Below are 24,764 nucleotides of genomic sequence, written 5' to 3' on the forward strand. Positions count from 1 at the left end.
ACACCAAATTCTATAAATTAATCAAGTGATAGATCTTAACACAAAAAGGCCAACAAAAAATAAAGCATACAAACGGAGAAAATGCATAAAAACTACACAGCACATAGTAAGCAATAAATTAATCAAATTCTAAATCTCTCTCCCATGTTCTTGTCTAGAACTTTGACTGTAGATAACTGACGATAGCCTTGTCCAAATGGAAAGCCTTAACAAGAACGTCTCCATCTATATCCGGCGTAGCCCCGAACACCGCATTAGCAACGGTGATGAGTCCTGGATTCTGGCTGCTAAGAGCTGCAATGGCCACAGCATTGTCATACCCAACATTTCTCTGGTAATGCACAAGTCCTGTGGGGAACACAAACACATCACCCTTCTGTAAGACCTTCCTGAAGTGGCGGTTTTCGGGGTTGGAAGTGACGAATCCAACTTCTAAGGTACCATCCAGAACGGTTAAAACCTCGGTGGCGCGAGGGTGCGTGTGAGGAGGGTTAATGCCCCATGGAACATAGTCAATGCGAGCCATGGAGATGCCGAGAGTGTTCAACCCTGGAAGCTGAGTTGCGAAGGCTGGTGTCACTTTTGACCCATTAGGGTTTGTGGTGTTGCCTGCTATGTGAAGACCACTGAAGAAGAAGTCGTTTGCTTCAACAAGTTTTGGATCCTTGCATGCGAAACCGTTCACCAGCACTGCCATAATTTGATCAATGGACACAAATGTTATAATCTTTTGCACTTCTCTCTGTGTATAAATTATAAACTTTACACTAAAGGGCGGAGTCATGTTATAGTTACTCAAACTTTTGGGATAAATTAGAGTAAATTCCACTAATTATCCTTGATATTTTATAAAATCATACAATTTTTTTATGCTTTTATCTACTTCTATATTAACTCTCTTAATTTAAAAAATATATATATATACACTGACATCACTCTTATAGATTACACTAACTAAACTCACTCTTGATTATTTAAAAAACATTTTTCTTACAAGAGAAGTTATTGTAAATATTTTAAAAAATTATGTAATTTTACGAAACTAAAAGAATAGTTAGTATTATTTACTCATAAGATATATAGTTATTTGATCACAAAACATTTAAGCTCGGTTCAATACCTAATTTTATATAATAAAAAATGTCATAATTTATGAATTTCTTGCCTGCAATTCTCTTAAATATGCAAGACTGAAAAATAATCTTGTCTTCCTTTTATTTATGCCGAGTTGCAAGAATATACAAAATTTAGAATTTAAAATAAAATGCGAAGATAAGTGTCACTAAGGACAATATATAGTACGTGCATGCATATGCATTTGCTATACCTTGCCCTTTTGGGTCTGCCACACAGAAATCTTGGAGAGCACTATTATCAGCTGCTAAAGCAACTGAAAGTGAAAGAGCCAAAACTGCCAGCAACAACGAGAGATTAGCCATTTGACAAGAACGCAGAAAGCCCTAGTGGAGTTTGTAAGTGACGAGAATATGTGTGTGCTAGCAATGTGTGTTTAGCATTAATTGGTTATTGGTGGATGAATATGGCATTGCATTAAGGCCTATTTATAAACCAATGTATAGAAACAAATATGCCGCCCTAATTAAGAACGGAATTGGTCATGTCATGCTAACATTGGTTTCAATAATATTTTTTTCTATAAAAAAATAAACAGAACATAATTGGTCATCTTTGAAGTGGTAAGAAAAACATTAGTGATTGGTTTTGCTCAAGCTAGCGTGTGTACTGTGTAGAGGAATCTCTTCCTATGGATAATAATGCCGGCGATGCTGCCATTCGGCTAGTCATTTACAAAAGAATCTAATTAATTGATTAATTAAATTTAATTGAAACAGCTAACTCTTCCATTTGTAAAGAACATTCTAAAAGTAGAATGTGAGTGGCGAATAAAAATAAGGGTATTATTGTGTATTCTAAATGAATGACAACCGTATCTATTTGGGGTTGGAGCTGTTGTACGTATTCGAGAAAATTTCTTTTTTTGGTATTACTTTGTCGACCTTTTGGCTAAGATCAAGTGTAACTATTCGAGGAGATACATTTCATGTTTTAATAGATTTTATTTGGTACAACATGCAATCAATGGTAGTCAGAAAAAGGAGGGAAAAAAGGGCTTGCAGGTTAGAACTTAGAAATACAATTAGTAAAGATAAAACACAATAAAATTCTCTCATAACAATATTTAATGTTTTCTTGATTTTTATTACTTTGGGCTTAATTGCGCAAGGTCTGTCTATTTGAAGGTTCTTTCTGTACGTTTTATTGAAGATATGAATGTATGAGAAGGTCTGAAACATTTTGCTATCATCTGAAACATGTACATGGAGACGTTTTGAGATTTATTTTCGTAATTTGTAGATGCTTAATTTTAATGGCTTATAAACATTATCAATTAATCAATAATTCTAAAAATATTTTATTTAATATAATTATTCTAATTTATATAGAGATAATTACAAAGGGAGAACCCAAAAACCTGAGGCTGCGCTGCCAGTGCAAGGTTTTCACCAAAAAAGAAAAAGTGATGTACACACGTGCGGGCTGAGCATAAAATTTAAAGGGAAAGGAAATTTCGTATTCTGAAAGTTACGTTTGGCCCTTCCCAATTTTAATTCTATGCCCCACTTCTAATTATGCGGATGCCAAGGATATTTCCTAGGTGTGTCTTTTTTTCTTTTTTTTTTTCTTTTTTTTATCTCTCCTTCTCATTTTACCTTTTTCATTCTACACCCCCTTTGCCCAACCAATTATTTTTCAAGAGATGATGATGATGATGATGAACGGAAACCAAGATCTGGTGAACACATGTTTGCTACCCTTTCTTGCCGAAATAAGTTTTTCAAAGAGTTAAAAGTTTTAACTTTTACAGAAACTAAAATTTTAATATTTTCAGAAAAATAGTTTCCAAAATATATCAAATGAATTTTAAAAAAATATATTTTAAAAACATCTATGATCTATCAATTTATAAAATAAATATGTTAAAAATGTGTTTCAGAAATTAATTTCTAAAAAGATAAAAGGATAGGAAGAGAAGAAAAAAAAAAAAAAGAATTACCCTGAAAATGAGCTTGCACGAAATGGACCTACTTCATACGTCTTTTGCAAAGACAATACTGGACAGCTCGTTGTGGACCAGCAAGAACAGATTGCAACTCACCCACTCTTAAAGCTGACCGTCACTTTAGGATAAAATGTTTACATTTTTTTTAAGTTTAATGAAATTTCATTCAATATTCTTTCCTTTATTGATATTAGACAAATTTCTTTCAATTCATATACTAACAGCATAAGACATTCAACAACAAAAATAATATATCAGCATAATGTATCCTTTCAAAAAATAAACAAATTAGCATAATATATGTATCCTTCTTGTTAATTTAAATCTCTCGGATTACTTACGCAGTAAGCTGTTATATAAAATGATGGACTTTTTTTTCACTGCATAAAATGATGGACGTTATAGTTATGTAAAAAAAAGAAAAAGATATCAAGTATTTTTATATAAAAAATATGAATAAAATACTAACAAATGGTTGAATTAAAATTGCATATTTCTGATTTATCTTCATGATTTCAGGCTCTAATGTTATATACAAAAAAAATAAACAAGAATTTGACAAACCAACCCCCACCATACTTCACCTTAAACAAAATTTTCTAAAAAGGAACCATAAAAAATGATAAAACGGGTGAATATTGGCCATAATAAAGAGTAAAGTTAACCCAAAAAAAAAACAAAACAAAAAAGTCTGTTCTATAAAATAAAAAACTAAAAGGCTTTTATAATTTCAAAAAGCAAAATATTCCACCCATACAATTTCAGAGACTAACTCCCAGTGACCTGCCCCTGTGGCTTGATAATGGCACCATCTTTTGTAGCCTTTACAATCACAACTTGACGAGGCCAATAAATGAAGCCACGGGTTTCACGATTATCTACTGTAGCCTTGCAAGTTACAATCACAACTTGCCTTGCGTCTTTCTTCTTCTTCTTCTTCCTCCATATGTTCTTCTTCTTCTTCCTCCATATGTTCGTTCAAAATAGCATTTCAAATATCAACAACTATGATAGTAATCGTCTTCATTTTATTCTTACTAGTCATTGATTATAACTGCAACATTTCATTAGTCTGCCAAAGCTTGCCCAACAGGGACCAGGCACGTATCATCGGAGCTTCAACCGTTGGTAACAGCATGTCAATTCAACAAAAAAAAAGAAACCCAAAAAAACATTATTATTGTTTAATTCAGAGGCAACTTACTATATAATCAAATTATCAAAAGGGGAGAAAAAAAGAGGACCAGTCATTAACTCTTACAAACAATCCAAGACTTGATCTCTCAAGAACATAAGCATTGTCAACAAAACCCAGTTTATACAATGTCAACAATCAACAATAAGCATACACATTAACGAGTCAATCTAATTTGACTGCATCACAATTTTAAACTTACACCACTCGTTCAAAGCCAACCCATATTGATATTTGAAACAATTTTTGACAAATAAGAGAGATGCCTTAAGCACCAATCTCCTCTTCTTCCTCCTCTTCCTCATACTCCTCCTCATCAGCAGTAGCATCCTGGTATTGCTGATACTCAGCAACAAGATCGTTCATGTTACTCTCAGCCTCGGTGAATTCCATTTCGTCCATTCCTTCCCCGGTGTACCAGTGCAAGAAAGCCTTGCGCCTGAACATGGCCGTGAACTGCTCACTGACTCTCCTGAACATCTCCTGGATTGAGGTCGAGTTACCAATAAAAGTGGATGCCATTTTAAGACCCTTAGGTGGGATATCACACACGCTGGACTTCACATTGTTAGGTATCCACTCGACAAAGTATGAGGAGTTCTTGTTTTGCACATTGATCATCTGTTCATCCACCTCCTTTGTGCTCATCTTACCACGGAACATGGCCGAAGCAGTCAAATAACGACCATGACGAGGATCAGCAGCACACATCATGTTCTTAGCATCCCACATTTGCTGAGTCAATTCGGGAACAGTCAAAGCCCGGTACTGCTGGGATCCTCTTGATGTCAAGGGTGCAAACCCAACCATGAAGAAATGGAGCCGGGGGAATGGGATAAGATTAACAGCAAGCTTGCGAAGATCAGAGTTCAGTTGCCCAGGGAAACGTAGACAACAAGTAACTCCACTCATGGTGGCAGATATCAGGTGGTTAAGGTCACCAACTGTAATCAAAACAAGAAAAAAAAAATTGTTAAAATGAACTTCCAACTAATGTCCTATTTGTTTAAGGCCCAAAAGAATTTATTCGTAAACTAACAATAGTTGTCTAGGTAATTTTTGGAGTTCTTAAAATCAATCCAGCCGTGAGTAGAATTGATTAAGAACTAAATTATTTTAGCTTTTCAGGTGGGAGTAAAAATTGTTTTAGGTGAAGGAACCAACAAAACATAAAATTCAAGATGATTTTATTTTATTATTCAAATAAAATCAATTCTTCTTATAACCCACTTTTAAAATGTCATCCCCAAACAAAACTCAATTTTCTTTACATTAGTTCTTTTAACATCTTCAATACAAATCTCAAAAAAATATCAATAAAGTGACCACATTCCATTTAGAGAAAGGGACTGAAAACCAAATTGATAGCAGAAGCTGAACACCACCACTCACCAGCAACTAGCAAGACACAAGACCTAACCCCACTTGAATCCCCCCATGGCCCCACCAACACAATGACAGTTCAGCTCTACTTGAATAAACTTCTCCATAAACAATTATACAAGGGGGAAAAAAAGATAAAATGAAATAAAGTTCCCCCATTATAAGCTAATTTATCGTAGATCTCTCTCATTTAGTTTTTTCAAAAGTTGATTTAACTTATGCATAAGTTAATTTTAGCTTTAGGAAAAGCTTATTTTATTTTTCCTTCTTATTTTCTTCTCTAAATACTTATGGAGAAATTTATCAAAGTAAACAAATAAAACAATCCTTACACTGACAAATATTACTCAACATTATTCATCCAAGGCTCCAAGCTTACAGAACCTAAACCCTAAGTTAAATTGTGAAATTCAAAGCAAAACCAGACAATTACACCAACAATTACTCAACAATTCAACCGTTCATCTGCAGCAAACAGCAACAAACAGAACAACCACAATAACAAAAACACCAATTAAAAAGAGAAAGCAGAAATTTACACGTGGGCGTAGCGAGCTTGAGAGTCCTGAAACAGATGTCATAGAGAGCCTCATTGTCCAAAACCATACACTCATCAGCATTCTCAACAAGCTGGTGAACAGAAAGAGTAGCATTGTAAGGCTCCACAACGGTATCAGAAACCTTGGGAGAAGGAAACACGGAAAAAGTCAACATCATCCGATCCGGATACTCCTCCCGAATCTTCGAGATCAGAAGCGTCCCCATGCCGGAACCCGTTCCTCCACCAAGCGAATGGCACACTTGAAACCCTGCCACGTCATCATCACCATTCCAATCCCATCAAAACCACAACAATCCAATCAAATCAATCAAAATTAGTAACCAAACAGTAGATTTAACTTACGCAATGTACATAGATCGAAAAATACTTTAGTTGAAGAATGACAGCTAAAAACGCTCTCATTCAAGATAGTTATTCTAATTGGTTATACCTTGCAAGCAGTCGCAATTCTCGGCTTCTTTGCGTACGACGTCGAGGACGGAGTCGATGAGCTCGGCGCCTTCGGTGTAGTGACCTTTGGCCCAGTTGTTGCCGGCGCCGGACTGGCCAAAGACGAAGTTGTCGGGGCGGAAGATCTGGCCGTAGGGGCCGGATCTGACGGAGTCCATGGTGCCGGGCTCCAGATCCATGAGGACGGCGCGTGGAACGTACCTTCCGCCGCTGGCTTCATTGTAATAAACATTGATGCGCTCCAATTGGAGCTCGGAGTCGCCGCTGTACTTTCCGGTGTGGTCGATGCCGTGCTCGTCGCATATCACCTCCCAGAACTTCGCTCCGATCTGGTTACCGCATTGCCCTCCCTGGATGTGCAAGATTTCTCTCATTTTCACTGCGAATTAGGGTTTTAGGAGACTTGGGATTTGGGTTTGAGAATTTGTGTGTGTGTGTGTTTTTGGAATGAAAATGAATGAAGAGGGTCAATGCTTTGAAGGTGGGGGATAATTTGAAGGGTGGTCCTGTTTAGTAATTATGGAATGTTTTGAGGGTGTTTTGGGAAGAGAGCGAATGTTTTTTAAATGATATTTTTTGGTGGTGTGCTGAGCTGTGCAACTGTGATAAGGAACCAAAAAGACGAAACGACACTGTTCTGGAACCGTTACCATTTTTTTTAATCCAAAGAGGGCAATTTTTTTTTTCATCTGAGGTGGATTTTAAATTACCAAAGAAAATGAAATAAGTAATAGGTGTTATCATTTCTAAGTTACAAATCCTATTAAGATTTATTATTTATTTAATTGTAACATATTTTTTTTATTTATAATTTCAAAATCGTATATATTTTTTTTATCTTACAACTTTAAAGTTATAAGTTTAATTGTTTTTTTAATATTTTATGATTTTGAAGTTGTAATTTTTTTAGGATTTATTATTTAGTTGTATTTTCTTTTATTTTTCTTTCAATTTAAAAAAATATATAAATAATTTTATTTATTTATTTCTTAAATAAATATTTTTATGCTTACTTGTTATTAATTTTATTAAATATATTGTATATATTTTTATATGATTTTATTTAATATGTTATATATTTTTTTAATACTATTTTATATAATTTTTTAACATTTTTTATTTAATATATTTTGTATATTTAAAATTTAGGTAATTTTTTAATAATGTTATTGAATTTGATTTATTTTGTAAATGAAATAAATAATATAAAATATTTTAATTTAAAAATCTTTGATATTTAAATAACAATTATATATTTTTTTATATAATCGTAGTAATTGTCTATAAAAATAAGTAGCTACTAATATAATTTATATTTTTTATGTTTTTCTTTAATTTGTATTATTTATTTTATATTAATGAATTTTGTTTTTTTTAATTTAACAACTACTATTATTACTAAATTATTACATGTTATTAATACTAAATTCTTTTGTACAAAATAAATAATATTATTTCATAAGTTATAAGTTAATATTAGTAACAAAATATTTTAATATTTGTTTTAAATTTTATTTTTTTAAAAAAAATAAGTATTTAAAATAAAACAAATATTCAAAAAAATATATTAAAAAAATTATGTTAGTCTTTTTATTTCATACAAATATAATCAAATTCAATAACATTATTAAAAAATTATCTAACTTTTATATAAACAAAATATATTAAATAAAACAATATTCAAAAACTATATAAATATTTTAAATAAAATAATATTAGAAAAATATATAACATATTAAATAAAATGATATAAAAAAATATATACAAGATATTAAATAAAAATAATAACAAATAAAAATAAACATATTTGTTTAATAATTAAATAAATAAAATTATTTATATTTTAAAAAAAATTGAAAGCAAAACAAAAGAAAATACAACTAAATAAAAATCCTAAAAAAATGTGACTTCAAAGTCATAAAATATAAATTTAAAAAAACAATTAAACTTACGACTTTAAAGTCACAAGATAAAAAAAACATATACAAGTTTGAAGTTATAAAAAAAAACTAAAATCGTTAAAATTTTTACGACTTCAAATATAAAAAAAAAAGATAAATAGTCACTTTTGTCCCTCAATATGCAATTCGCTGACAAATGTATCCCTGAAAGATGAAAATATAAAAAGTATTACAAATATATTTTGTCATTAACTTATGTTCGTCACCGTTAATAAAGTCGTCTACGTGACACAGAAGAATAAATTTGTCACTGAAATGATTGTCAACGTGGATTGCTAATATAGGAACATATTTTTCATAATATTTTTTTTATTCTACTAACAAATACGTCCCTACAAGATGAAAATACAAAATTTAGTCTCTCAAAATATAAAAAGTATGACAAATGTATCTTAACGTTAATAATAGATTGTAACTTCTTCTTCTTCTTCTTCTTCTTATTATTATTATTATTATGTGTTTGTAATTTACTGCTATTCATTCAGTATTTATGCAATATATTTTTGAATTGTCTTTTAATATATATATTATTATTATTATTTTTATTTTCTCGTCAAACCTTAATCTTTACCATTAAAAAAACTTTATCTTATATTTTATAATTTTATCAAATTTTTAATAAATTTCTCACTTTTAATCTTTAAAATTATTCTATATCTCAATTCTAACTTAAGTATTCTAATATTTAGATTGAAATTAATATGTCAAGTGTTTTGAGTAGAAAAACACAACAAGCTGCATGACCAAATTTATTTATATTTATTTTTAAAAAATAATATAATCAACTATTTTTTTAAAAGAAAGTCTGAGAGAAAATTTAAACTAGATAGAACTAAAGTAAAATTATAAATTTTTTTCCTTAATCAATAAAATGTATATATATATATATATATATATATATACCTCAAATATAAAAGAATCTCATGGATAAACCTTCCATGCTTCCACTCGAGACAACACTTACTATACATAATATGAATGAAATGAAAAACAGTTATTAACAAATAAAGAACGCAAATAAATTTAAATAAAAAATATAATAATGCTCAAACTAATAGAGACGTTAATTCAAAAAAAAAAACTAGTATAAAGGTTTATTACTTGCGGAACGTAGAATTGTATCTCTAACTGACTTAGAGACTACAACAACCTTGCATTCCATTTGACAATTTTGTATTTTCATCTTTCAAAGACGCATTTGTCAATCAATTACACATTGAGAGACAAAAATAACTATTTAAAAAAAAACAATAAACTGTAGTAAATGGTACTATATCTAACACAAAATACTTGTTATCACCTATCTCATCTTTGATGAAAATTTAAAATCGACCCCAAATAAAAAAAAAATTATCCGCATTTGATAAAAAAAAAATCGTTACCATCTCTGCCTTTGTTATTACTATCAATAATATCAACTATAAATAAATATTTTTAACCACATTTTTTTTATCATATCATAAGTTATATTAAGTCTATATTTTTTTCTATATTTTTTTTTTCTAGATTGGTGTTCATGTAACATTTTTCTATTAGGGTTGCCGTTTCTCTTTCTGTTGCGGTGTCTCCTGAAATATAACATGCATTGCTTGTAATCATTCTATATTTCTATTATTAAATGAGGATGGCTTCTTTTTTTTTTGTGAGAAATGGTGCTTTGTCTGTGACCTTTCTGAGATATAAGGAGAGCTAGGTGATTACAAATGAATTCTGAAATTAAGTACTTCGTGCTTCTTATAAGAACTAATTAATTTATAGATATCAAGAAATTTAGTTAATTTAATTAATGCTGCAGTATTTAAATTTATAATTTTTTTATAAAAGAGTTTTATTTTTTTATAACTCACATAATTATTTATATAACATTTTGAACCACTGCAGATGCATTAGTGATAAAACAAAAAAAGTTTAGATGACATACTCGAGATCATAGATTCTAATAATAATAGTGTGACCATGGTAAGCTGTTAATTGCAGTAACTTTTTTTCTTTGGAATAAGGTTTTTAAGATTTATTTGGAATAAGTTAGGCAACATTAAAAATAATAGTTTTTTTCAATTATTCATAACATTAAAAAGATATATTTTATTAATTTTAATTCTTCTGATCTTTCTCATAACTAAATAATTATTGCTTTAATTTTTATAAGTAAGATCTAAAAATAATCTACGACAAACTTTGATTTCCAAAGGGCTTATAATATTAATATACTTTATTTATTATGTATTAAACTCGAAGAAACGACTAACAATAAGGGTATTTTTTTATAAAAACATATATAAGAGGCATTCTAAACTACTTTTTTTAGACTCAGAAAAAACTAATTCAAGTTGATTAAGAGTGTGAATTAACTTTATTTAATTTGTTTCAATTTCCTTTAGAAATAAATTTATTCCCTGCATTATCCTTTACAGATTACACTAGTTGATGAAAGACTTTTAATTTAAGAAAAAAAAAATTGTGGGAATATTTTTCTCCATTTTAAGGAAATGTCATTGATATTACAAAAATCATAAATCACTGAAAATAAAATCTAAACTAAATAATTTTATGAGGTTTTAAACTAAACTAAATAACTTTAAATGGGTTGTATTCGAGTCGCTATTTATTTTTTAACCTAGAGTGTAGTTTTTGTAGAACGGACTGAACAATATACTTTCAATTTTGTTTTTTATAAATTATAAAAAAAAAAAATCGCGCGCGAGATGAATGAGTAGTTAGTTGATGATGGACAAATATAATGGTACGAGAATCGAGATGGGAGAGTTTTTTCGAATAAAAACAGAGCCAAACTTAAGTGGGCATTATTTTAATTTTTTTCATATGAATATTTCAATTTGAATTATAATTGAATAAAAATTATGGAGTGAGATCTAAATGAGTATAGTTTAGACGTCAAAACATTGAATTTGTTAAAAAAGACATGTATTCATTTGCCATCCACAATTAGTTTTATAATCTATTTAAAGAATCAAAATTTATTAACATGTCTTGAAGTATGGACCTGTTTTTTCTGTTTTTTTTTTTTTGATGTTCCTGTATTACTCTATTAAAATAATAATGCATAACAATTTTGTTAATATTTAATTTTAAAAATCATCAAAACTGAACAACACATGAAAAGACAATAAAAAAGTAAAATTCCTTGAGGTACGGATAATCTAAATTCCTAATTAAGTTTAAGTTGGTACCAAATAAAAAATAATAATTAAGGAGTGGGATATTAAAAACGGCAGTTGAATGAGTGTTGATTGGAGTGAGGTGGGCCGGTGAGAATTGATGGCCTTATAGCCCAACCCAGCTGTCACCGATTTCTCCAATTTTTGGATCCAACCTTTCAATGTCGTGGAGTCACGAGGGGTTGGATAAGTTTTATTTGTAATGAATTTAATTTATCACTAAAATATATAAAAATATATGTATAAAATATTTTTTAAAAGTAAACATTTTTTTAAATTAAAAAAATTGCATACGGTAATATTTATAAAAAATTAATAAACACTATAAAATTAAGAAGTATTTACTAAAAAGAATATATCTTCCTCTCCCTTTTTTCATCCAAAATTCAATTTTCAAGCATATTAAGGTTACCATTACCCTCAAGACTTTAGAGTAGGTAAAGTCAAATTAAAATCATAAAATGTAATACAGGCTCCTCCCTTTGACTTCATGCAACCACAGTTTGGAAAATATATAGCCAAGCCCAAAAGCCTATTCAGAGTTTTGAAATCCCTGTTTCTTTCGGTTTAAATTTTGGGAAGTAATTAATGGTTTTAAAGTTTTTCAAAATATAGCAATAAAATAATTGTGATTTGAAATAAGTTGAATAGACGAACATTATGCATTTATGCAATCATGAATATTTGCTTTTTCTTTTTTTCATGCCAGAGGTTTAACGCTGCTATAGAACATCACCGAATTAATTCCTTAATAGTCAAAGTGAGTATGATACCATATTACTATTACCCAAAGAGTGGTAGCGTAAAAAGAAAAATACTACCATAACACAGAAAATAACGGATATGTCATATGTGCAGTCTTATTCAAAACATCTAATTAATGATGACAATCAATTTTTTTTTTTCCATAGAAAAACTTAATACACGCCACTTCCAGGAATGAGGAATATATTACTACCAACGAAGGTTTATTTTGTTATTAAGGACCGGAAACATATTTTGATCATCATAAGCTTTTGGAACTCAAAAGTTACCTAAACTTTTCATTAAAAAAATAGATTGTGCTACTTGCGGATGCTATGAGCCTATGAGATTCCCTTTCTTGCGTTTGTAAAAGAATTTCTTCCTTTTGTTTTCTTCGTTCCATTATTAAAAAATGTCGTGAGTGAATTCATTAGAACGGCCCATTACCAAAAAAAAAACATTTATAGCGAGTGATTGATTATCCAAGTCTCTCCACCCTCTTTCTTTCTCTTTTTTTTTTTTTTAATTTCTTTGTTATCTGTTTTACTTCTCCATTTTCTCTTTTGATTGCGATAAAATGGATGGGAAATAGGTAAATAGGAAGAGAAATGAGTGAGAAATTAAAAAGTGACTATCTTTGCTTGTGTAGAAATGAGAGAAGAAAGAAATGAAAAGAGTAAATATTCAAATTTGTTCATGATATTTGATTGATATATTAGTTGCTGAAAAATGGAAAATTATTTTTTTTACTTGAATATGTAAAAATTGTGACATTTCAGTCTCGCGGTTTGTCCGTAATCTTTAATGTCTAAGCTTACATGACAACTAAAAACTGAAATATCATGAAAAAATATATCTTAACTTGATAAGATTAACTTATTATTAAAATGTTGATAGAATTTGTCATTTTTTAAAATTTATTTATTTCTTTATTTTCTTATGTTTTTTTTTTCTCTTGAATCACCATGTGTGATGTGAAAAAATATTCCTGATAACTCTTTTTTCTCTTTTTTTATGTTTTTTTTTCACATCACAAGGTGATTCAAGAAAAGAAAAGAAAACACATACTAAAATGTTATTTGATTTTAAAAATATCTTGATTTTAAGAATTAATATCTTAAAAGATTTTAAAAATATTAAATAACGTGAAATTATATGCTTTAAAAAAGAAAAGGCATACTAAAATGTTATTTGATTTTAATAGTGAAAAATTCAATCATATAAAGACAATTTTTTTTATAGTGATAAATAAAGACAAATTGTTATAACGTGACATCTAAGTTTCTCTATCAGGGAAAACAACTCATAATTTACATTTAAAACGTGTCACTTCAGTATTTTCGATCGTTCCAAAAATAATTAGTACTTAATATTCATTATTCGGTCCCTTTCAAGTCTCTCATCCGTAGTAGTATTACCATAGCAAGTTATCTGTCAAACCACTATAAGGTTATGCAGAGTAAAAATGGTTCAAAAGTTGAATAAAAATAAAATTTAAAAGTTGTTAAATTAACTCAATATTTTTTTTATGGGGAACGTGATACAATGATGAAAGAAAAAGTTACAACATTTCGCTTCTTGTAGAATTAGGTTCCATCAGACACAAAACATTGAATTGCTTCTTGAAAAGAAAACGAAATAAATCGAATCCTGCATGCATGAATCTAGAAAATAAGATGATTCTGGACACAGACTAGAAAAGAAAACTAGATGGACGCTCACAGTTTCCATTATCAAGCTAACTTTAAATGGAAGTTCTATTTTTATTATTATTATTAATTGGTTCGGTGTGTTTGCTAGTGTCCCTAAAGATGGGCATTGAAGATCTTCAAACTTTGCTTGCGAGTGTGCCCATCTTGCCCCCTCAACAACGAGACATCTACGTGTGGCACCTCTTAAAGAAAAATATCATACCTCCATGCCTAATTCTCTATTCACAAGGAACATTATCCTATGGCCAACATTTCTACAATGTCTTGAAGAATAGAAATATTAGAATTATTTTGTGACTATAACCAACCAATTTGCATTAATTATGAGATTAAAGATGTCCCTGTCCTGTATTTTGTCTCATCAATTCTAATGAGAGCTTTTTTTTTTTTTTTTTTTGGGTTGAAGAATTAACTATGGAGGCTTAAATAACAAGATAAAATAATTGTTAATTAGCTTGGTATATTAGTTAGTGGGCATGATTGACGTGCATTGATAATGTGTGCTATTGTGTTAGGTAACGAAGATTGAAATTTGGGGTTAAAGAGCAATATAGCATCTTGTTTGATTGGTCAAACCACAGTCTGACGCTACTTTAAAAAGACTGATTCAGTGGCCTCCAACACAATCAAATTACTGAATCTTGTTTTGTGAAAATTGTTGATTCAATCTAGTAATGATTTAAAATACTTGACTTGTACTACTGAGCCCTAACATCAACGGGTGCAGGAACATTAGTCTAATAAGGAATTTTAGATTTTTGAGTATGTAATTACGTTATAAAGCCGTGGATCATACCAAAAATACTTGGGGTTGTAAAACTGTGTTTAGGAAGGAATGGAAGTCCCTGAAGATATAGCAAAGCTAAATGCTCGGCGCTTGCAAAGGTTAGTAATGGCTAATTAAGGACCATGAGTGGCCCATAAGAACACTTCAAAACAATTGAAGAGTGACCACTGACCAGAACCAGAGAATCAGTTTCTAATACCATCAGACAAATTACATCTAATGAATAAGATATGTTGAGGGAAGGTTTATATATGCAACATCTCATTGCCCCCTCACCCCACAACGGATCCAGTACTAAAATAAATGGCATCCAGCTATACATTTGAGTATAATCAGCATTTAACATATTTATGAATATAAATCAATAATAACTGTAGTACGTATTCTAACACTTTGAATTTAATCATTATTATGAATTTACAGAATTGAACAAAGGCTTTTAATCTCGTGCTTGGTAAGCAAAGCTTTACATAAGTTATTGGCGACAGCTCTTTAGTCCATGATGTGAATGTTAAAAGGGATATTTTTTTTTTCCCGTTCTTTCATGGTTGGTGATATTGGTAACAAATCAATTTTTGACTTGTGGAAGAAAAAAGATAACTGAAAAGTGAAAAGGCTTTGTTTTGACAATGAGTAACAATGACATGAATTGATTCAACCCTACAAAATCATGCTGAAACCATGAAAAAGTAGAAGCAACTATATATTGTTTCAGCTTCACCATGAAAAATTAATTGATTTGATTTTTTCTCACCATGAATTTATTCCAAATACATTATTGATCCCTGGCTTCCTGTCTACTCAGACACACACATACTCATTAATTTGATGTGGCTCAAGTTCCTATAGATGGAACAGATATTATTGTGGTTCATTCACTAACTTAGTAACTTGTGTAGGGAGGTCAAACGTTCTATTCTTGTGTAAGGGTAAAGATGTTCAGAGATTTTTTCTTCTTCCTCGGCTGAATTGTGATGGATCTTTCAAGAAAATTGGAGAATTTATGTGGTGATTCAAGAGAAAAAGATATAAAACTCAAAAACAAGAATGAGAATGAGACACACTGTGAGAGATAAGGCACCTATCCCTTCCTTTGAGTTTAGGGATGAAAACTCCAACTCTACAATTCACTTCTTTCTTGATATAGCTTTTCCCTATGCCAGATTTAACTACCCTAAGCAACTCTTCTAGAAGCTGTTATACATTTGTAACTACCCACCATGTCACCTTGATTTGGTGCACTAGGTACTTCTGCTGCTGATGGTGGCTTAAGTCATTTGTTATATCAATTTGTGTTCTACTAGTATTAGCATTAGTTTGTTCTCCGTGTTAAATAAGTAGTTTTTAAGTTGCTAGCTTTAACATATTTATTAGCCAGCCCCAACCAAAGTGCCTTAAAGAAATATGCATTACCCACTCAATTTATACATGTGCATTCGAAAAATTACAAATTTGGGCAACATTCTCAGCGAAGAGGGTGATATGTGTCATGACATAATTGGTATTTTGGGTCAAATGTGAACATTTTTAGTGATTAGCAAATGAATTTAGACAAGTCAGCTTCACCTTTTAGCCGAAACATTCCTCCACAAACATTTCATATGTTGATCCTAGGACAAATATATTTGATTGCATGCTTATTTCAGCTTTCTGAAAAGCAAACTCCTGCTTTTATTGAAGATAAAGTCAGGAAGTTATAATGGTGAAAGAGCAGAGCACTATGCTATTGGTCGAAGGAAGAAAAGTTCAAACAGGAGGCTCAACTATGCTTTTACATTAATATACTATTTAATTTAGTTTATTTCAAAGAAATAATCAATTGTTTTTATCGGCTTTTTAATAGAATTTTTTTAAAAATAAATGGTCATTTCGTGAATGGGTTTGCATTATATTTTCCTCACTATTGGTGGGGACAAAAGTAATGTAAAAGAAAATATCAGCTGGCTTAGCTGGAATTATAAGAGTAAAATAACCAGTATAAGTTTTAAGGATTTGAAATGTTTGAACCTTGCCATGATCTGCAACTGCAGACAGAGTTTAGAGCTATTGATGGAAAAATCTCTGTTCCACAAATTCATAAGAATTAAGTACTTATCATTTGATTCAATTTTGGTACCTATGCGGGTCATAAGCATGACATTTGGAAGGGAAGGAAAATAATTGAAAAGGGTTTTCCATTGGCGGGTCTGTCAAGGAAACTCCATATCTTCTTGATGATGTTTTGGATTCGGATACCTTTTGGATTAGGCCATGTCTTATTTGTTCAAATTTGATGTCTACATGCAATAATTAATAGTGGCACCTTCTTCATGCCACATTGGTCTTTCACTGTTATAGTCTCTCTTTTCCTCCTAAATTGGAGAGTATATTCTGTTTGAGTCCTTCACAAGTAGATTATTGCCCTGCTGAATACTTCACTCAAATACTTTGATGTATTAAATCCATTCACAAATCATTAACTTATTAATTTTTTTTGTTTAGACCACATATAAGTTTCATTGGACATAATTCTGTTCGAACTAATAAGATTACTATAACAACTTCTCCTCAGTTGATCCACGTAATTGTTGATAATCATTAACTTATATTGAATACACATTACACTGACTAATGTTATTAACTTATTATCACTAAGTTAGTACAAGAATCTCTCGTGTTCTACGTAGAATTCCGGTGGCCATATGATATGACCAGAGAATCAATTTTTTCTCAGTCCAATAATAGTTCACATTCTGTGGCGAATTTCATTGGTAAAAGAACAACTTAATACAACACAAGCAATAAATAAAAAAATGAAGCTCTGATTTTAAAGCGTGAATCTATGGCATATTCTATATTGAGCTTAGACAATATCAGTCAAAACATAAGGTAGGGGATGAAAGGAGTAGACAAGGTATCACTTTCTCATAGCACGAGACCAAGTAGAGTCAAATTCCATATGATTCCACGTGCTTCTCGTTCCAATGTTCCCCAATGATTCTGACTTTGCATTTACATCACCTATTGTTGTGCTAAATAAGGCTTTGTATTATGAGATCCAAGAAAACATGCTAAATTATTCGGCTTTGTTTGTGTCTTAAAATGATTCCTTTGTTCAAAGAAACTCTGCCTGCGTGCCTGGGATACCCACCAACCCCACTGTCACTCACTCACACGCCCAGCCATAATCATAGTTTTTTTCAAGCTCTTTGGGTCTTATCCCACTTTTGGGACCCCAAAAGTCAACCTTTTTTATGCTCCTTTCTTCCAATTCTTTTAGTATATATTACAAATATTCTCTACAAGACATATATGATCAAAATACTATTACTATACTGTAATTAACAATATTATCTCCCTAAGTAAATTGCATATATAAAATTTAAATTTAAAATTTAAAATTAAACTAAAATAATTTTATATCAGGTTGATCCATGTTTTCAATATTCTTTTCTTTTAATTCTAAAGTATATATCCATTATAATATGTAATTTGATCAAGGGAAATGGCCTAGTGGTCCCATTAAACAATTATCTAATGTGCTCCAATTATTAAGGCAACACCTATTGTTCATTGTGTAGTGGAAAGAATTATATAGTCAATCACATCATGCAATATCTAAAGACAGCTTTAAGAAAAAGAAGATAAAAAGAATAGCGTTGTTGTTGGAGTTCACTGTGGCAGCTCCTGTGTGTTACATTTGTATAGTTTTTCTGCCAATTAACAAATGTAACCTCACATTTCCTAGTTCTTACTGGCAACCAATTGGAATGGAGGAAATTGATATAATCCATATTATAAAGCCATGAAGATAGAAAAGGAACGCGTTGCGTTGCTGAATTACGCAGCTCATAAAGTGACAAGAAAGTCCATATCAGATTGCCAAATAATTGCAATAACAAACTTAATTGTGATGTTGCTTATCCAAATTAGGATTAACCTTGAAATTTCACTTTGTAATTTGTGGTAAGATCACCACGTACTTTCACATTCTTGATTGATAAATTAATTGTTACACGCTCATCAACTTTATAATATATATAGGTAAGATTTGTTTTTGTTGCCTTCAAACAACTATATAACAAATAAAACTAGCATGCCCTCATAAAAATCATTTTGTCATATAAGAAAAAAAATGTCAATATAACAAGCCTGTCACGCATTATGAATTAATGTCATGTTATTTTGAATTTTTTTATTAAACATATATTTGAGAATGTCAGTCCACTTGCTCTTCTTACATCTTATAAACATTTTTTTATTTATATAATAAATATAACAGGAACATTTCTTAAAATTAATATCATTACTATCTAAAAAAAAATATCGTTACCGTACTTTTTTATATTATTAATTAAATTAATCTATTACATTTTGAGCTTCTTGCATTCATTTTAGAATACTCCTAAGTTCTAACTCACATCCATAACAGGTTTTTCATGAATAAAGTATATTTTTTTGGTAAAAAAGAACCCTATGTCTCAGGAAAATGTATATTAATTTATTTTTTTAATGATATAATGACAACTACCTTTATGTATATGATATTGTTATTTTATATATATATATATATATATATATATATATATATATATATAAAAGTCCATAAACTCTATTTTCAAATTCAGGGGGAAAAATCTACATCATCTTTGAATATTAAAGACAAGAGAAGACTGATAACAACTTAAAAAAATAAATTATATAACGTCTTAGTTCATCACTGTTCATAGCAACGTTATAACTTAAGTTTTATGTGTACATAATTAAATGTAACGGATGATATTATCAACACCCTTCTCCTCAAACCAAAATATATACTTCCTCACCGTTTGTATTAAACTGAAGCACTTATTTTTCATTACATTATATAAATATTAAACAGCCAAATCCAATATATATAGCTTGGCAAGAAACATTCCTCCACCATTGATTGGTAAAATGCTGTTACACCACAAGGAGGTACCTTGTTATTAGTTTCGTCTTCCTATTTCACCAAACAAAAAACCAACCCACCTTCTCTTCCTAAAAAAAATATATATGCAAGAAACGAATCAATAGTCCACATAACCACGCATATTCTCGTTCACTAAAAAATAAAAATCAACGGCAAAACATATCAATTTGAAAAAAGAAAATCTTTCTTTAACTCCAAAAAATCACAAATGTTAGTTATATTACTCGCGTTCAAGAATGAATACGTTATTGTCCAAGAATTAAAATAACCAATAATCCATCTTAAAAATTAAACTCAAGCTTACACGGTACAAACTTGACTTTAATTTTTAAGATGAAAAATAATTCTGACAATTAAAACAAGCAATAAATGCCGTACAACGAAGGGTGTTATCTCAAATTAAAATCAATTAATACTTCAGTAAGACTAAGACATATCAAAATCAAGATAACATATATTTTTTAAAATTATAAAAAAAGAATAAGAATAATTAAAATAATGTTTGGTAGTATAGACTTATTAGATGGTAGTAGTACAAAAACTCCAAAGAGGTCGCATTCTGGAGTGGGGAGTTTTCAACTCACAACAACCCTTCCTTTTATAATTAATTCACACACACAGAGAGTCACGCGCCTTCGTTTCTTCCCCTTTCTCTCTCCGTGGAAACCGGTTACTTTCTATTTTCTCCCTTCCTTCTAACCAATGTTCCATTATTCCTAACCCTTAAACTAAACTAAACCCTTTCTTTCACTTGTTTCAATTTAAGTTTCTTCAACTCTTCTTCTCCCTTAAACGACGATGCCGTTTCCGTGGAAGAAAAACCGCGTCCCCCGAATCTCCCAAATCGTCGCCGATCTCCAATCGCCCAAACGCGGCGGCTCCCTCGTCGTCGAGACCGGCTTCCCCACCTCCCTCATCGACCTTTTCGTCAAAAACCGAAGTCGCTTCCAAAAACACCGCTCCAAAAAACCACCGCCGCCGCCGCCGCCAAAATCCCTCTCCGCCACCGATCCGCCTCCCCCGCCGCCTCCCTCTCCGGCCACCTCTCCGCCGCCACGCGTCCCCACCTTTCCAGCCACTCCAATACAACAAAACGACACCGCCGTTTCGGCTCCGGATCGAATTGCCCAGTGCTCTCCCCGGTCGGGTGTGAACGCTGTCGTTCTCGTCGCGAAGATTCTGATGGTGTTGGTTCTGGTCGCGAGCGTGGAGAGGCTCACCGTCGGAATCACCGCGTCGGCGTTCTCCCTTCTGCTTCTCGAATACGCAGGCCGGCGCGTCGTGGTTTCGTGTTCTGTTCCAGAATCATGGTGGTTCCAAAAGGTTGGGATGAAGGAGCGTGTTGAAAGAATTGAATTTGAATCCGAGGAATTGAGCAACAAGGGTTTGTCAATCGATGAAATTGAGGATGTGGAAACAACCGACGAAGTGGGTGTTAGTTGCGAAATTGGTGACGTGGCATTGAAGGTTTTGGAGCCGTGTTTATGTGATGAAGATGTTTCTGAATGCAAGATTAGACCTAGCCGAAGTGGTAGGTTTAGGTCCAAGATGGTGAAGCTTGTTTCTAAGAAATTTCGTGGGTCTAAGAAAGAGAAAAAGGGTGAGGTGAATAAACACAATGAGGGTGAGTCAGGGAGTGAAATTTCAAGCGCTGTGGGGGAAGAAAAGTTACCAATTTTAGAAATTGAAGTAGAGGAAGAGAATGGGGATAATAAGTCAAGTAACAGTAAACTTGATTGTGGAATCACTTGTTCCTATGATAATGAGAAGAGAGTGGAAAGAGTTGGGAATTCAGGTTCTTCCATGGTTTTAGTTATGATTATTGCCCTTGTTGGGCTTCTTTTGGGGCGCTTCCCAGCATTGGTTCTTTTGATGACATGGTGTTGCTTGATGAAGATAGTTGGGATTCTATGGAGATCACAGAATGTGCCTATGATCAAGTGTTCTGTTTCAAACTCTTGATGGAACAAGTTTTTGTTTTGACTTCTTTTTTTTTTTCCCACTTTGTTTCTAGATGAAGATACACAGCTGGTAAAAGATTCATGTTGGTCTAAAAGACTGAGGAGTGAGGAGAGGATTATTCCCATGATAGGAACTCCAACCATTTGTTGGGAATCCAACTTCATGCGTTGTACTTTGAGATGTAAATTTATAGATAGATAGATACTAATCACAGTCCATACATTCTTTCTTTGTCTATGATGTTAATTAGTTATTCTTATGTGTGATGCGTCCTATATGTTTTGTTCAGTTGTTAACTTCTAATGCGTTGTTTTAGATGGATGGCAAAAGATTGAAAAGGTTAGAAGATGCAGATAGGAAGGAATGGAACTTCTGGTGACTTTATTCCCCTTTGTATTCCGTTGTGTAGAATGTTACATATCTTCTAGATTGGGAAATAAGATTGGAAACGGCTATGAAATTATATTTAGCGTGTTTGAGATTTTTTAAAAAAAACTAGGGATAAAATGGATTTGAGAAGTGATAAATTCATAATTTTTTGTCATTTTATTCACCCATAGTAAAATTTCCAAATAAAAAAGAACTTCAATGCACCGATACATTGATATTCCTCCAAAGTTAGCTTTTAAAAATATTCAAACATGGCATAAGTTTCTTCGTTTTTGTTTGTTCCCTGTGTCTTTATTACGGAGAAAGGGAGAAAAAAAAATACAGATAATGACGCATTCTTAGAAATAACGTAAATAAAATTCCAAAGGATGTATATAAATATAATATAGTAGAGAGAGAGAGAGTAAAAAATGTATCTTATTTCATTCACATAGGGACATTATACAAGTAAATAAAAGAATCCCCAAGCGAGAAAATTTGGGAACTATGGTTTGATAATTATTTACAATATCCTCTTCAGATTGTCTTTATCAACGAAAACTCAGCCCATCATATTTTTTTATGGAAAATAAAATAAAATTTGAGTGAATTAGATTTCGAAGGTTGATTACGTTAGGACAAACTTCAAGATTTAAATATGACATATAAAAACAACGAGAACAAAAATTAAATTCACATCTTTTTAAAATATAAGTTCATTACTTACTAATTAAAAGAGCATTAATTGATAACACATCATATCTTATTAGGAGGAATCAAACCAAACAAATTATAGATATCATAGAAATCGTTATATCACAAGTAAATAAATATACATTCTTTAACATGCGAAAGTATATGCTTAACATCATTGCAATGTCTTCTGTTAGACTCACTTGATGGGAAGTATTTGATCATACAAGTAACAAATTTGTTTCCATAAACTCTTATGATACCCGATTCTCACAATTTTTTACTATTTGAACGAACAAGGTAATGTGATAAAAAAAAAGCAATAAAAAATAATAAAGCAACTAAGATTTTAAGTAACTCTAAGATAACTACTACTGTTAAAAAAAAACTACTATACATGCATGTTTTTCAATTTTTAATGTGAAGAAATAGTATGTGAAAAGTTATGGTTTCAAATTCCTTCTTAGTTTCCTATAATTTCACGTAATCTGACTCAATTTTGTGCACTAGTACTAATTTTAGATATAATTAGAAAAAATTCAAATTACACATTAACTATAAATATTATCAAGATAGAATATATAATATATAAGTAGAAAAAATTCTTATTCTGAGTTAATTTTATAATTTAATTAAATTTAAATTCATATTTTAAGATAATATTAGAGATTATTCTAAATATATTAATGGATCATTCATGTTATTTATGCATCAAACATTGAACATGTGAGACATAACACACTCTCTATAAGCTTATTTTTTGAGTTAAATTAGACTCAATCTCATATCTTAAAAGTTAATTTTGTTAAACCAACAAAAGTTTAGATAAGTTGAATATTGAAAACTTATTAAAATCAAGATAGACCTTAAAGATGTGTTTGTTTCTAGATGTGGTGCATGACTGCTTAAATAGCACAGGACAACGAGCAAGACAAATTTTTACGTTATGTGTGTGGTTTGTTGTACATGTACATGCACAACACAAATGTAAAAATATGAAATTTAACATAATATATTTTTTTGTTAATTTATCACAGTATGTTACTCAAATTGGAGTTCATAAAGGCATGGCTAGGAGTCCAAATTCTTAGAATTTTAACAGATTTAATTGTTAGTTGTTAGCAACTTTTTTTTTTATAATCAATCATGTGTAATATATTTTCATGGCTATCGGCATCGATCGATGTAAATCATGAGATGATATCTCGTGTGGTCATGAAGGCGTTGATTCAAGCAAAGGAAACAGATTGTACTGTAAAGTTTATAAAGGTATTTTTAGGTAAGCACTTCTAAAAGAAAAAAAATAAAAAGAAAAAAGATGAGATGAAATTTTTCATAAACAAAAATAAGCTCTTCATAAATTCATTTTTAAAAGCTCATCAATATAGTTTCTTTAAAAGATGAGATGACATCTACAAATTAGCTAATAGAAAATTTATTTTAGCTAATGGAGAATTTCATTTCATTTTTTTCTTCTTATTTTCTTCTTCTAGAAGTACTTCTAGAGAAGCTTACATCCAAACAGGCCTTAGATTTAACATCAGCTTTTGAGTCCACATTACACTCTTCCAATCTTCGAAGGATTTGGTTCAATCTAACGTTATTTGAGTTTCTGTGCTCCGAGAAAGTTCCAATTTTCTCTTGTTATACCGCACTGCAAAACAACATAGAACAAAGTGGGAACGAACATGAGAAAGAGAGAAGAAAAAATAAGGATAATTTTGAATTTTTTAACCGTTAACCACCAGACAA

General features: G+C 30.9%; 3 protein-coding genes across 3 annotated transcripts; 1 reads left to right on the top strand and 2 right to left on the bottom strand.

The window, feature by feature from the left end:
• On the bottom strand, positions 1 to 1,516 carry LOC114386678 (putative germin-like protein 2-1). The gene is made up of 2 exons (XM_028346714.1): positions 1,328 to 1,516; positions 1 to 690 (listed from the first exon to the last, which is right to left on the bottom strand). Exons 1-2 carry the CDS (start codon positions 1,437 to 1,439, stop codon positions 155 to 157), a joined length of 648 nt encoding a protein of 215 aa, XP_028202515.1. The 5' UTR covers positions 1,440 to 1,516; the 3' UTR covers positions 1 to 154.
• Positions 1,517 to 4,262: 2,746 nt separating this feature from the next.
• Positions 4,263 to 7,149, bottom strand: LOC114385797 (tubulin beta chain-like). Its single transcript, XM_028345862.1, has 3 exons — positions 6,653 to 7,149; positions 6,200 to 6,469; positions 4,263 to 5,221 (listed from the first exon to the last, which is right to left on the bottom strand). The coding sequence occupies exons 1-3, from the start codon at positions 7,044 to 7,046 to the stop codon at positions 4,545 to 4,547; spliced, it is 1,341 nt and encodes a 446-aa protein (XP_028201663.1). The 5' UTR covers positions 7,047 to 7,149; the 3' UTR covers positions 4,263 to 4,544.
• Positions 7,150 to 20,436: 13,287 nt separating this feature from the next.
• On the top strand, positions 20,437 to 22,413 carry LOC114388663. The gene has a single exon (XM_028349273.1). It carries the CDS (start codon positions 20,787 to 20,789, stop codon positions 21,948 to 21,950), a length of 1,164 nt encoding a protein of 387 aa, XP_028205074.1. The 5' UTR covers positions 20,437 to 20,786; the 3' UTR covers positions 21,951 to 22,413.
• The last annotated feature ends 2,351 nt before the right edge of the window (positions 22,414 to 24,764 follow it).

The sequence above is a fragment of the Glycine soja genome, chromosome 15, assembly GCF_004193775.1.
Source record: "Glycine soja cultivar W05 chromosome 15, ASM419377v2, whole genome shotgun sequence".
NCBI lineage: Eukaryota > Viridiplantae > Streptophyta > Magnoliopsida > Fabales > Fabaceae > Glycine > Glycine soja.

Bases quoted from the DNA above. Each gene is read 5' to 3' on its own strand.
- LOC114385797 (XM_028345862.1), bottom strand. From the start codon at position 7,046: ATGAGAGAAATCTTGCACATCCAGGGAGGGCAATGCGGTAACCAGATC. The intron at 6,470-6,652 runs GTATAACCAATT...ATGACGTGGCAG, and splicing joins GAATTGCGACTGCTTGCAAG to GGTTTCAAGTGTGCCATTCG. The intron at 5,222-6,199 runs GTAAATTTCTGC...TTTTGATTACAG, and splicing joins CAAGCTCGCTACGCCCACGT to TTGGTGACCTTAACCACCTG.
- LOC114386678 (XM_028346714.1), bottom strand. From the start codon at position 1,439: ATGGCTAATCTCTCGTTGTTGCTGGCAGTTTTGGCTCTTTCACTTTCA. The intron at 691-1,327 runs GTATAGCAAATG...AAATTATGGCAG, and splicing joins GGCAGACCCAAAAGGGCAAG to TGCTGGTGAACGGTTTCGCA.
- LOC114388663 (XM_028349273.1), top strand. From the start codon at position 20,787: ATGCCGTTTCCGTGGAAGAAAAACCGCGTCCCCCGAATCTCCCAAATC.